Source organism: Triturus cristatus, chromosome 4_2 (assembly GCF_964204655.1).
Source record: "Triturus cristatus chromosome 4_2, aTriCri1.1, whole genome shotgun sequence".
Classification (NCBI taxonomy): domain Eukaryota; kingdom Metazoa; phylum Chordata; class Amphibia; order Caudata; family Salamandridae; genus Triturus; species Triturus cristatus.
In genome coordinates this window covers 168,339,479-168,353,961 of record NC_140586.1, presented here as the reverse complement: position 1 = coordinate 168,353,961, position 14,483 = coordinate 168,339,479, and the positions used below count along the sequence as shown (strand labels likewise).

Sequence of the window (14,483 nt, the reverse complement as noted above, 5' to 3'; positions counted from 1 at the left end):
CATCGAGAGGACTGGGACCATATATTAGGGGGGTGACCCATTTGCCCCGTACATATTCTGACCACTCCCCAGTGCACCTAATGCTTGAGTTGTCGGGGGGGGAACGGCCACGACCCACATGGCGATTACAGCCTACAGCTCTGCTGGACACGGTGTTTCATGCTGAGTTGGAGGAAGAGATTCAGTTTTTTTTCCCGAGGAATAGGGGATCAGTGAGTTCGGTGGAAATCACATGGGAGGCCTTCAAGGCTACGATCCGGGGGGGGGGGTGTATATCTAAAAGTTTTGGAGTGCTCCGAGTTATCCGGGGAAGGCTTCAGAGGCTAGAAAGAGAACTGAAGGAATTAGAGGAGCGGATGACTGGGGGAGACAGAGGGCAGGCACCACTAGACTTCCGAGACAAGTTATCGGAATACATAGACACGGCGAATCGCGAATCTACGTTTATGAGAAAATACTAGAAGGCTCGGAGATATGGGGAGGGAGAACGTCCGGGGAGGGCGCTGGTGGAGGCCATACAGAGGCCCAAGTTCTCCAATTACATTTTGGAAATTATGACACGAATGGGGACATGCGCAGGTGTACAACGGATATACAAGAGGTATTTGTAGATCACTACTCTAAGCTGTATACAACACAGCGCGGGGACCCGCTGGAGCTTGAGCCTTTTTTGGGTGACGTTGCACTGGGGTGGCTAGAAGACCACCATTGTGAGTTTCTCTGTGCCCCATTCGAGCTGGACGAGGTACGCGAAGCCATAATGCAGCAGAAGTATGGTAGGGCGCCAGGTCTAGACGGCATTCCCGCTGAATTTTATAAAACATACATAAATATTATGGCCCCTATACTAAAGGAATTATATGAGGAGTCCCTTGAGGGTGGCTCGCTCCCTCCCTCCATGAGAGAAGCCATGTGAATACATCTATTCTGAAGCCCGGCAAGGAGCCTCAGTTATGCGCCTCCTATAGGCCGTTGTCACTCCCTAACTGTGACACTAAGATATTGGTGAAGCTTGTAGCGAATAGAGTTCTCCTCCTGATAGAGAAACTGGTGTTGCCGGAGCAGGCGGGCTTTATTCCTGGGAGGGCGACTTCACATAATCTCCGAATGCTATTTTCGATAGTGCAGAATGTGTCGCCTGAGCTCCCTCTGGCTGCGGTATTCCTAGACGCCACTAAAGCGTTCGACTGGGACTACCTTTTTGGAATTCTGCTCCGTATGGGCTTCCCCCCGGGGTTTGTGTCCTGGGTGAAGCTGCTGTATCAACGGCCTACTGCGAGGATACTTGTCAATGGTCAGATTTCGCCTGCTTTCCCAATCACAAGAGGGACTAGGCAGGGCTGCCCGTTGTCCCCCGCTCTTGTTCGCCCTGGCAATCAAACCCCTGGCGTGCAGGTTGCGGCTGCATCATAGGGATAGATCGCTCCAGTGTCCCTTACGGCAAATATTGATCTCGTTATACGCAGATGATATGACACTGTATGTTCGAGATCCCCAGAGTAACTTAAACCCCTTATTGCGTGAATTTATTGTCTTCAGGAAACTTTCTGGAGTTCAAATTAATTTGGAAAAATCACAACTCTTTCCCCTGACAGCGGCAGTGGCTAAATTCGCACTGGACTACCCGCTTGCATGGTGTGACACAGATTTAAGGTATTTGGGGATCCAGGTTTCTGGAGATAGAGATGAAATGATCCGCCTTAACTATGGAACCGCCTTGAGTCGACATATTGATAATGTCACACGATGGATATCCTTACCTATGTCCATGGCAGGCAGAGCTTCATTGATTAAGATGGTGATACTACCACAGTATTTATATCTCTTTCTGAATCTTCCTTATCACCCGGGCCGGGTTTTCTTTAAAGCGCTGCGATCTGAGCTTATGTGCTTATTCTGGGGTGGTAGGCAACCGCGAGTAGGGTGGTCGGTGCTCACGAGGCCAGCAGCACAGGGGGGATTTGATATTCCGGACTTTGAACTATATCATGCCTGCGCCCAAGCACATTATGTTTATTATTGGGTACATCCACTAGCATGTATGCCGCAGATTGCGGCAGAGCACTGGCTAGCGGACCCGATTCCCTTAGACGGAATGGTACACGCGCACTCTTGTCCTCGTGACACTGCGCCAACCACGATAACGAGCACAGTGGACGCATGACAATATATCATGAAGGCCCTGGGGGTGTCGACTCTTTATTCCTCAACTTTGCCCTTGACATACCACCCACGACTTTCACTACTGCAGGAGGAGGGCTTCCGACAATTATGCACTTGAGTGCGCAGACAAACCTGGGGAGACCTATTTTGCAATGGCATTTTCTGTACGTCTGCTCAATTTTTTGGCGATGTACGACCTACGCCATTGGAAGTGTTCCTATATGTGCACTTGCGACAGGGTATGCGGGCCATTCTCCCGAGCTTTCCGTGGGAGCCAGCAACCCTTAACCCGCTACATCAGCTATTACAGAGTGAGTGCCCTAGACACCTGGTATCCAACCTGTACCGAGTGATCAGAGCAGAGAGACAGCACCCTCATAGCGCAGTACGGGCGCACTGGACGGCTGACCTGGGGAGTGACATTACGGATGAGCAGTGGCAGTACTGCTGTTTACAAACTGCGGAACTATCAGCTAGCGCCAGGCTGCGTATAATCCGTTATAAGTTTTTGCAGCGCATGTATTGTACCCTGGCTAAGTTGTGCCGCTTTGGGCTGCGAGACACAGACCGCTGCGATAGATGCGGTGGCCCGGGAGCTGGATTCCTGCACCTGGCCTGGGAGTGCCCGAAGGTAATGGAATATTGGGAGCAGATATTTGAATCACTATCCGAAATGACGGCCCTAGCGATCGACTGCGACCCCTTAGTTGCGCTCCTAGGCCACACAAAGTGCATTCCCAAAGCACGCCGCCGCTACGTCACACTCTCACTGTTATTAGCGAAACGCAGAGTGGCATGTAGATGGGGTAGGGGGCGGGCGCCTAAGTTTAAGGAATGGCTGGAGGACATGGTGTACTGCCAGGACCAGCTTACAATATACGTAGAGACGCTGCCCTGCACCTCTAGACCAAAGGATATCTGGGTTCCTCTTACGCAATACTTGCAGGCCCTCACTGCACACTCTCCCCCGGACAGCCCGGTAGCAGCAGGAAGCAGTGGCGGACTTCCCCCCCCAGTAGTATTGTCCTAGGAATTAGAGAGGAGATGACGGCGTATCATCTTGCAAACATGGGAGGGATATAAGTGTGTTAGTTGACTGACCCACACCAGATGAGCAGCTGTGTACACTCCCTGATAACATCCTTGTGCACATGGAACTTTTGCACGGCTGTGGATTACACTGTCATATGTATTGTAGTTGCTATATGAGACTCCTTGGGACTGATGCTGTGGCCCCCCTGGATATGCCTATACATACCATCGGACACTCGAGCAAGATACCCACAATTGAAGGCATGACCTACTGTATATCTGCCTTTGTAAATCTGTAACTGCTGTTCTGTCTACTCATTGAACATGTTGTTCTTATGTGAAAATTATAAATAAAGATTCTAAAAAAAGAGCAGCTAACTATGCTGTAACATACTGAGATGACAGTGATGAAACATCAAGTTTGGAAGTGTAGCCACATGTTTTGCGTTCTAAATTCGGGTGCTGGTAACATAGGATGCAGACGAATTACCACGCATTAGATCAAAAGGATTTGATTTATGAGTTACGAGTGGAGTGTTTATAGTACTGTTTTGAAGGTGTGAGCGGTGCTAAGAGCGGAGTAAAGTTGTATAGAGCAAGAAGGCAATGAATGAAAAAAACTTTATTGCACATATTTGAATGTCCAAACTATCGCTCAGAGACGCTCGAGAATGTAACATGCACTGTCAATTTAATGGGAGGGTGAAGTATTTAAAGCACAAGATGGTGGTTTGTAATTGTTGTGAAGAAGGCCACGGCAGCAGTCGAAATGCATTATCAGTTGTCGCATTAAAAACACTAAACTTAAAACCTGATCGTGTCGAGTCCTGATCTTGAATGGTGTGTGTGTGGTGGGTGTGTGTGTGTAGTATATATATATATCATATATTTATATATTAATATACATGAGAGAGAGAGAGATCGAGAGATTTTTATATGGCAAATTATTTCTCAACAAAATATTTGTTTCCTGTTGACATGAGAAGGTTTTCTTTCACTGTGGACAGTAACAACTTTCAACCATTAATTCAATAGTTAACTATTTTAGAGTTTTAAATCTTTGTTAATTGTTTCATTTAAAACTAAATTTTGAAATGTTCTTTTGGTATATAATGGTAATTTTTAACAGTTTTAAATTACTTTTTCACCTTTTTAATTTACATTTCCAACCTAGGTAAATTCCCAAATATCGTTTATATTTTCTGTTAGCATTTCCAACTTTCCTCAAAGTTTAAATAACTTTTAAGACTTTAACAGAAATTGGGCACTTTTAACTTATAAATCCTAGAATTACTTTTAAACAATTTAAAAAAGGGATTTGTCACTTCAATACTTTGGTTTGTTGTTCTTTTGCCAAAGAAATGGCAGTTGTTTACAAGTCAAATGAAGATTTTGTTGTAGATTTCCAATTACATTTTTAAATTATTTGCCAAAAAGCAAAGGAGCAGCTTCACAAAACTGCACGGTTTTCATCTTTGTAAACTTTAATCAGTGTAAAAGGATGTAGCTGTATATTTTTATTTAATTTCTTATTTACTGATAACGTTGTGACCTTATAAAGTTAGGATTCCTAAAACTGTTGAAAAGGAATTGTAAAGGAATTTGTGATTGACATAAAAGAGCAAAACTATTGGCCAGTTTATCCATAGTGTTGTTCAGTCCAGAGCATTTGACTTCACCTGGTGCTGTTCCCTCTGTTTGCCTATGATGTCCCCCACTATGTCTTCCAATGTCGCCTTATATGAAGCCTCGTTCTCCATTTTCTTTCTTCACAGCTCTTCGACTTGGAGGAACGTCGGCGGCAGAGCATGCACAAATTGGCCACATTAATACAGAAGGTTTACCTGGGATGGAAATGCCGGGCAGAATATCAGCGCATGCGGAAAAGTCAGATTGTCCTGTCTGCCTGGTTCAGGGGAAATCATGTAAGCCTCACATTCACATTTCATAACTTTACCCCTGCTTTGGTTAACTCCAAGATCACAAAAGTGTTTGTAAATTGAATGAGATTAATTTTGAGATTTTGAAAGACAGTAGGGCTTAGGTAGGAATCATTGTGTGCCAAAATGTGACATGTGACAGACTCTTCTCACTCCCCGCAACCTTTCGGAGGCGCTGACCTAACAGGCTATTACTCTGTGCTATACTTGTAGGACGTTGGAGGAGAGCTGGGGCATTAGATAAATAATAAAAATTCTAAATAAATATATCATTGATTGTATTTTCTCAGCAAAGACAGCGCTACACGAAGATCAAGTCATCCACACTCTTAGTGCAAGCCTATGTCCGGGGATGGAAGGTAAGAGAAAAAGGACTTTGACTTATCTTCAACTACGTGCTGGTTAGTTTTGGGAAGCCTAGTCTTTTGACAGAGATCTGCACAAGATATGTTTTGAGATATGCTGAATTTTAGATGAAGGCAGGAGCATGCATTTTCTTTCTTTGAATATTCCTACAGAAAATTATCTTTTTCTAAGGTAGTGGACATCATTCCCTCTGGAACAAAAAGGTGAATGTCCAAATATGGTATTTACTTTCTAATCATAAAACAAGATTGGATGAAAATATACATTTCCGTCTTCAGTTTGTTTTGGAAATAAAATTATATTTCATCCACAATAATTTAATTTGCGTTTTGAATTGAAGTGCCTTTGCAATGTAAACAATAATTAGATTTTTTTTAAAATAAAATCTGTTTTGTTCTCCTAAACCATTCAGAATATATTTAAGTTACCAATGCAACTTTAACCTTGAAATAACTTTTAAGTGGAATTAAAAATCCAGTTTTTTGTACCACATTACTGTAGATTGCTTTTAGGATACAAATCCTAATTTTATTTTCTAGGCCAGTTTTCAGAGACAGCATCACTGCACCCTTCAGATCATGCTTTTGGTGTCACCCTAAAATGTCAGCTGATGAAACGGAGTAGATAATTCAGGCAAAACTGGGGTTTCCGAGTTTGATGCACGAAAAGGGCCACAAATGTGCCAAAAGATCCTACTGTTCAGTCGCGGCCCGTGCAGTTAAGCATGGTGGGGCGGGTGTGGGGGAAATGACAAACGACGGAATAGGAAAAATAAAATAAATAAATAAAGCCATCTACCTTGCGCTCACTGCATTGCCGAGTCAGTGGTGCGGCGAGCGCAAGGTAAGTGGTTTTATTTATTTCTTTATTTTATTTTCCCTATTTCGCCATTTGTCACTTACCTGCCACCCTGCCTTACCCCGCCCAGCCTCACCGCGCTTATCTGCACTGGGCCACCACTGCTGCTGTGGCCCAAAAAGAAATTAGTAGAAATCCAAACCCACAATCCTCAGTGCATCGGGGTTTGCCATAGTGAACAGGTGTATATATTTGCAGCAGTGTGTGGTTGCAACAGTAGGCAGCATGTGGTGCACGAAGACTTTCGCCAGAGGGAGGAGTAGAGATGTAATAAAGTAGAAAGCATACCGAAATGGTGTCCCCTCGGTGTGTAGTGCAGCTCATAGAAAAACGTATTCTAATGGCCTGGTTAACCGAGGTTTTCCCTGGCTTATGACAATCCTGAACCTAGCTCAAATCAAGAAATAAATTCTTATAAATATCTTAAGCGAGAAAGTGCAGCGTTAACACTGTCTTAAGCCAGGCCACAACATTCCATAAATGCGGGCCATATTTACCGACTTTAAAAAGTCTCAAGACTATCCTAAGTCAGGGAAAACCCTTTCAGACCCTTGGTGCATAGTAAAATAATTTCATTAAACTGTTCAATTTTTATAGTAGGTAGTTATAGTTAGGACCTAGTTTCCATAGGAAAAGCGTTTTTTGTTTTCCCAATAACTTTAGCGCCAGTTGGCGAATCTTAGAGAAATTTTCAAAACCAGTGGCCCGCTCTGGTCAGCTCTTGTCTTTAAAGTTTTGGGGTGATTCGCCAAGCGGGGGCCAAGAAAAAAGGGGGGTCCCAAAACGCATTTTTCTCATGTTATTTTACCATAGGAAACTTTAGACAAAGCTACAGCCCGAACTGCTGAACGCAATAACACCAAATTTGGCAAAAATGTAGCCCTTGGTTCAGAAAGAGTCCTTTTTGTTAAATGGTGGTGCACATCCGTTCAGTAGTTCCTGAGAAATTAGAAAAAGAAAAAGTTTCGATATCTAGGGCAACAGTGAAGTTTGCGAACTCTCCCGAGCACAAACTTTACTGTGATTGGCTGCCAACACTCCAAACCAGGTAGTGTTGACTGCCGCTCGGTAGAACCGAGTCACAAGAAAACAGTGAAACACAGTAAAAGAACAAGAAAAGGGGGCAGGGTAGAAACACCCTGACCCCTTAGGCCTGCTCAGGGGGTCACACAAGGACCCCCAGGGTCCAAAAAAGCATTTTATTTCAAAACAAAATCGATCAACTTCGCGCCGGAGCCTGACATAGCAAGTGTGCAAACGCACCCGCTGGCACATTGTAAATTGGGGGATTAAGTCCCCTTCAATCCTGAGGGTCCCTGGGTGCGAACTAGCCCACCAGGTACCTCCAGTAAGCGTCACAGAGCTGCACTGCAGAGAGGGGGTCTGAGGCCACGCCCCTTTTAAAACCTCTCTGCAACGCAGCTCTGTGGCGCTTACTGGAGATACCTGGTGGGCTAGTTGGACCCCAGGGACCCTCAGGATTCAAGGGGACTTAATCTCCCATCTTAAAACGCGCCATGGGGCACGTTTGCACACTTGTCACATCAGGTTCGCCCCCTCCCTGCACTACTGTGCAAACGCGCCCCGTGTTGCGTTTTAAGTTGGAGGATTAATTCCCCTTTTGTCCTGCGGGTCCCTGGGGGGCCAACTAGCCCACCAGGTATCTCCAGTAAGCACCACAGGGCTGCGTTGCAGAGAGGTGGCCCCTGACCACGCCCCTTTTTACACCACTCTGCAATGCAGCTCTGTGGTGCTTACTGGAGGTAGTTGGTGGGCTAGTTGGCCCCCAGGGACCCTCCGGACTCAAGGGGATTTAATCCCCAATTTACAACGCACCAGGGGGCGCGTTTGCCCAGTGGTGCAGAGAGGGGGTGTGGCCTGATGTGACAAGTGTGCAAACGCGCCCTGTGGCACGTTTTAAGTTGGGAGATTAAGGCCCCTTGAATCCTGAGGGTCCCTGGGGGCCAACTAGCCCACCAGGTACCTCCAGTAAGCACCAGGGAGCTGCGTTGCAGAGAGGTGGTCCAAGGCCATGCCCCCTTTTTACACCACTCTGCAACGCAGCTCTGTGGCGCTTACTGGAGATACCTGGTGGGCTAGTTGGACCCCAGGGTCCCTCAGGATTCAAGGGGACTTAATCCCCCATCTTAAAACACGCCATGGGGCACGTTTGCACACTTGTCACATCAGGTTCGCCCCCTCCCTGCACTACTGTGCAAACGCGCCCCGTGTTGCGTTTTAAGTTGGAGGATTAATTCCCCTTTTGTCCTGAGGGTCCCTGGGGGGCCAACTAGCCCACCAGGTATCTCCAGTAAGCACCACAGGGCTGCGTTGCAGAGAGGTGGCTCCTGACCACGCCCCTTTTTACACCACTCTGCAATGCAGCTCTGTGGTGCTTACTGGAGGTAGTTGGTGGGCTAGTTGGCCCCCAGGGACCCTCCGGACTCAAGGGGATTTAATCCCCCAATTTACAACGCACCAGGGGGCGCGTTTGCCCAGTGGTGCAGAGAGGGGGTGTGGCCTGATGTGACAAGTGTGCAAACGCGCCCTGTGGCACGTTTTAAGTTGGGAGATTAAGGCCCCTTGAATCCTGAGGGTCCCTGGGGGCCAACTAGCCCACCAGGTACCTCCAGTAAGCACCAGGGAGCTGCGTTGCAGAGAGGTGGTCCAAGGCCATGCCCCCTTTTTACACCACTCTGCAACACAGCTCTGTGGCACTTACTGGAGGTAGCTGGTGGGCTAGTTGGCCCCCAGGGACCCTCAGGACTCAAGGGGAGGTAATCCCCCAATTTACAACACACCAGGGGGTGCATTTGCACAGTGGTGCAGCGAGGGGGCGTGGCCTGATGTGACAAGTGTGCAAACGCACCATGTGGCAACTTTTTACATTGGGGGATTAAGTCCCCTTGAATCCTGAGGGTTCCTGGGGGCCAACTAGCCTACCAGGTACGTCCAGTAAATGCCACAGAGTTGCGTTGCAGAGAGGTGTAAAAAGGGACGTGGCCTCGGACCACCTCTCTGCAACGCAACTCTGTGGCACTTACTGGAGGTACCTGATGGGCTAGTTGGCGCCCAGGGACCCACATGTATCATGGGGAATTAATGCCCCAACTTAAAACCCACTAGGGGGCGCGTTTGCACAGTGGTGAAGGGAGGGGGTGGGGCCTGATGTGATATGTGTGTACTTATTCAATTACTCCGCCAAAACCCAAACACTTATAAATTCACCAGGTACTCTTTGCAGCACTCTAATCATCCAGTCACTACCCATGCACTCATGCAATGACCCATGCCCTAACTCATGCACTGCTACAATACCCTGAACACTACCCATGCAGTCCAGCCATTGCCCTGTCACTACCCATGCGCTCCTCCAATCACCCAGCGAGCACCATGTACTTATCCAATCACTCCGCCAAAACCGAAGCACTTATAAATTCACCATGCACTCTCCTTGCAGTACTCTAATCATCCAATCAGTACCCATGTACTCATGCAATGACCCAGGCACTAACAAATGCACTGCTACAATCCCCCGAGCACTACCCATGCAGACCTCTAACCACCTTTACACTACTGATTCACTCCTCCAATTACACAGGTAGTACCCATGCACTCCACAAATCCCTCTGTCACTACCCATGCACTCCTCCGATCACCCAGCCAACACCATGTACTTATCCAATCATTCTGCCAAAACCCAAGCAGTTATAAAATCACCATGCACTGTGCTTGCAGTACTCTAATCATCCAGTCAATACCCATGTACTCATGCAATGACCCAGGCACTAACACATGCACTGCTACAATCCCCTGAGCACTACCCATGCAGTCCAGCCATCTCCCTGTCACTGCCTATGCACTCTTCCAATCACCCAGTCAGTACCATGTACTTATCCAATCACTCTGCCAAAATCCAAGCACTTAGAAATTCACCATGCTCTCTCCTTGCAGTACTCTCATCATCCAGTCAGTACCCATGTACTTATCCAATCTCTCCGCCAAAACCCAAGCACTTGTAAATTCACCATACACTCTCTTTGCAGCACTCTAATCATCCTTTCACTACCCATGCAATGACCCATGGACTAACTCAAGCACTGCTACAATCCCCTGAGCACTACCCATGCAGTGCAGCAATCGCCCTGTCACAACCCATGCACTGCTCCAATCACCCAGCCAGCACCATGTACTCTTGCAATGGCCCAGGCACTAACACATGCATTGCAACAATCCCTTGAGCACTTCCCATGCAGACCTCTAACCACCTACACACTACTGATTCACTCTTCCAATTACCCCAGTAGTACCCATGCACTCCAGAAATCCCCCTGTCACTACCCATGCACTCCTCCAATCACCCATTCAGCATCATGCACTTATCCAATCACTCCCCAAAACCCAAGCAGTTATAAAATCACCATGCACTGTCCTTGCAGCACTCTAAAAATCCAGTCACTGCCCATGTACTCATGCAATGACCCAGGCACTAACACATTCACTGCTACAAACCCCTGAGCACTACTGATGCAGTCCAGCCATCTCCTTGTCACTACCCATGCACTCCTCCAAGCACCCAGCCAGTACCATGTACTTATCCAATCACTCCGCCAAAACCCAAGCACTTATAAATTCACCATGCACTCTCCTTGCAGTACTCTAATCATCCAGTCAGTACCCATGCATGTACTCATGCAATGACCCAGGCACTAACGCATGTCAAATATAGAGGAGGTCATGCTAATCACAGGGGTACCCCAACGCATTGTGTTCCTTAGTGTATGTAGGTGTTTTCATTGTATTCTAAGTGTCTTTTAGCATAGCACTGGCTCTAGGCCTGGTTAGTCAGAGTCAGATACCACCAGTAACTGTCAGCAGAAAATTGTCTTGCTTCTTTCTGCGCTTTTCTTCCTCATTCTTCACATGTCCTACCTTTGTAGGCATAGTTAGAAATTAGCATTTAAAAAACCTTTGAAATTCACTGAAAAAAACATAAGTTTCAGGGACGTTATAGTTTGAATTTAGCATTTAAAAATCTTTTGAAATTCACTGAAAAAAACACAGGTTTCAGGGACGTTATAGTTAGTTGGACATTTCACTCGTACAAAACCAGAGAAATTAGGCCGATATAGTTAGTTCAGCTAACTATAACTCACGCCCCCGCAATGCACTGCTGATGACGTCACATATTACATCATTCATGACATGGTCAGTGACATCACTGATGACATCACTAATGACATCACTAATGACATCATCCACGTGATAATCTGATGCACCTCCTCATACCCTAATATAACCTTTGATACACCCACTCTAAAATACAGACTACCATTTTAAAAACCATAGATACACTAATACCAGTTAGTACATACCCACTCACTAATTCCTAGGTCTACACACACATCCACTCATTCACCCATACAGTCACTCATACATGCAGTCAACCATCAATACGCCATTATCATATGCACTCACATCTCTATACAGACACTCACACACTGCCACTCATCTAGTCAGTCATGCAAAGAATCATTCACACTCCCATTTACTCACCTATACAGTTACACACACACACCACCTCACTTATTCAAACATATACTAACACATAATTACACTCTTATACAATAACTAATACAAGCACACACTGATCCATACAGCTACTCTCACAATAACTCACTCTCACATATAGTCATTTATACACTCCAACACTCACATATACTGCCTTTCACATATGCAGTTACTCACACATGTACCACTGAGGCATCCATTCACTCACCAACACACCCATACACACACTCACCCACCCATACAGCCCTTCACAGATACACTCTTGAACCCATACACCCAGTGAATATATATATATTCACTGAAAAAAACACAGGGTTCAGGGACGTTATAGTTAGTTGGACATTTCATTCATACAAAACCAGAGAAATTCAGCTGTTATAGTTAGTTCAGCTAACTATAACTCGCGCACCCACAATGCACTGCTGATGACATCACATGTTACATCATTCATGACATGGTCAATGACATCACTTATGACATCTCAAATGACATCAGTGATGACATCACTGATGACATCATCCAGTGACTGTGTGTTTCTATAACGTTTAAATATGTTTTATATATATGCCAAGGTGTATTGAAGAATGAGTGGGTGTATAAGTGTCTGGATGGATGATTTAGTAGGTGCGTGACTGACTGTATAAGTGAGTGATTAAATGTGTCTTACTGAATGCATAGGTTAGTGACTGATACAGACATTCACACAGTTTAGTTTGTCAGTTGGTGTGTAAGCGGTTGTATGGGTTGGTGAGTAGCTAAATGAGGATCTATATGGGTTATTGATTGGTTGTCTGAGTATCTGTATGGGTGTCTGAGTCTCTGTGTGGGTGGGTGGGGGTGTGCATAGATGTGTGAGTGGATGATTCACTGGGTGTATGGGTTTAAGACTGCATCTGTGAAGGTTTGTATGGGTGGGTGAGTGTGTGTATGGGTGTGTTGGTGAGTGAATGGATGCCTCGGTGGTACATGTCTTAGTAACTACATATGTGAAAGGCTGTATATGTGAGTGTTGGAGTGTATACATGACTATAAGTGAGAGTGAGTGATTGTGAGAGTGGCTGTATGGATCAGTGTGTGCTTGTATTATTTATTGTATAAGAGTGTAAGTATGTGTTAGTATATCTTTGAATAAGTGAGGTGGTGTGTGTATAACTGTATAAGTGAGTAAATGGGAGTGTGATTGATTCTTTGCATGACTGACTAGGTGTGTGAGTAACTCTATGGATGAGTGGCGGTGTGTGAGTGTTTGTTTAGATATGTAAATTCATATTATAATGCTGTATTGATGGTTGCCTGCATGTATGAGTGATTGTATGGGTGAATGAGTGGATGTGTGTATAGACCTAGGAATTAGTGAGTGGGTATGTACTAACTGGTATTGGTGTGTCTATGGTTTTGAAAATGGTAGTCTGTATTTTAGAGTGGGTGTATCAAAGGTTATATTAGGGTATGAGGAGGTGCATCAGATTATCACGTGGATGATGCCATCAGTGATGTCATCAGTGATGTCACTGCCCATGTCATGAATGATGTAATATGTGACGTCATCAGCAGTGCCTTGCGGGGGCGCGAGTTATAGTCAGCTGAACTAACTATAATGGCCGAATTTCTCTTGTTTTGTACAAGTGAAATGTCCAACTAACTATAACGCACCTGAAACCTGCAGTTTTTTCAGTGAATTTCTAAGGTTTTTTTAAATGCGAATTTCTAAGTATAACGTCCCTGAAACCTATGGTTGTTTCAGTGAAAAAAAAAAAAAAAAATCTATATATATATATATATATATATATATATATTACCTGTGCCTGACTGTTTTGCTACCGCCAGGATTGGGATTTAATATATATATATATATATATATATATATATATATATATATATATATTACCTACTGGCGGTCGCCAGTAGGTAGTTATAGTTAGGACCCCTTTTCCATAGGAAATCCGCAACATTCTATTTTGAATAACTTTGGCGCCGGTCGATGAATCCTCGCGAATTTCTCAAAATAGGTGGGGCGCTACGCTCCGCTCCTACCCTGAAAGTCTCGGGGGGATACGTCAAGCGGGGGCTGAGATAAAAGGGGGGTCCCAAAACACGTTTTTCCCATGCATTTTTCCATAGGACCTTTAGAACGAGCTACAGCCCGAACGGCTGAACAGAATTACTAGAAATTTGGCAGAGAGGTAGTCCCTATGTCAAGGAAGTGCCTTTTGTAGGTCTGGTGTAAATCTGTTCAGTAGTTCCTGAGAAAATAACATTTAAATCAATATATATATGTGGGCGGAGCCTAACCACACATCTCATCCTGAGATCTGATTGGCTGTCAGCACTTCATCCAAGAAGTGTTGGCAGCCATCTTGGGACCAATATACATGATAGCACCTCATTAAAAAGCATTGCAGTTAATAGAAGATTTTAAGACTTTAGTTACATTATAAATCATTTGTTGATGGTACCATACTCATTTTAGGAATTGTGGTATGTTCTAAGGTGATTTCACCATGTGAAAAAGCCTTCTGCTGCGATATCATGATTGAGAGAAAAATATTTTCT

At 45.1% G+C, this 14,483-nt stretch overlaps 1 protein-coding gene across 1 annotated transcript in view; it reads left to right on the top strand.

Moving 5' to 3' along the window:
• MYO1A (myosin IA) overlaps positions 1–14,483 on the top strand; it is a 357,566-nt gene that overhangs the window by 255,604 nt on the left and 87,479 nt on the right. Inside the window, exons 20-21 of the mRNA XM_085600969.1 lie at positions 4,971–5,120; positions 5,426–5,494. Of these exons, the coding sequence (XP_085457095.1) occupies positions 4,971–5,120; positions 5,426–5,494 (219 nt within the window). The remainder of the gene's footprint in view (positions 1–4,970; positions 5,121–5,425; positions 5,495–14,483) is intronic.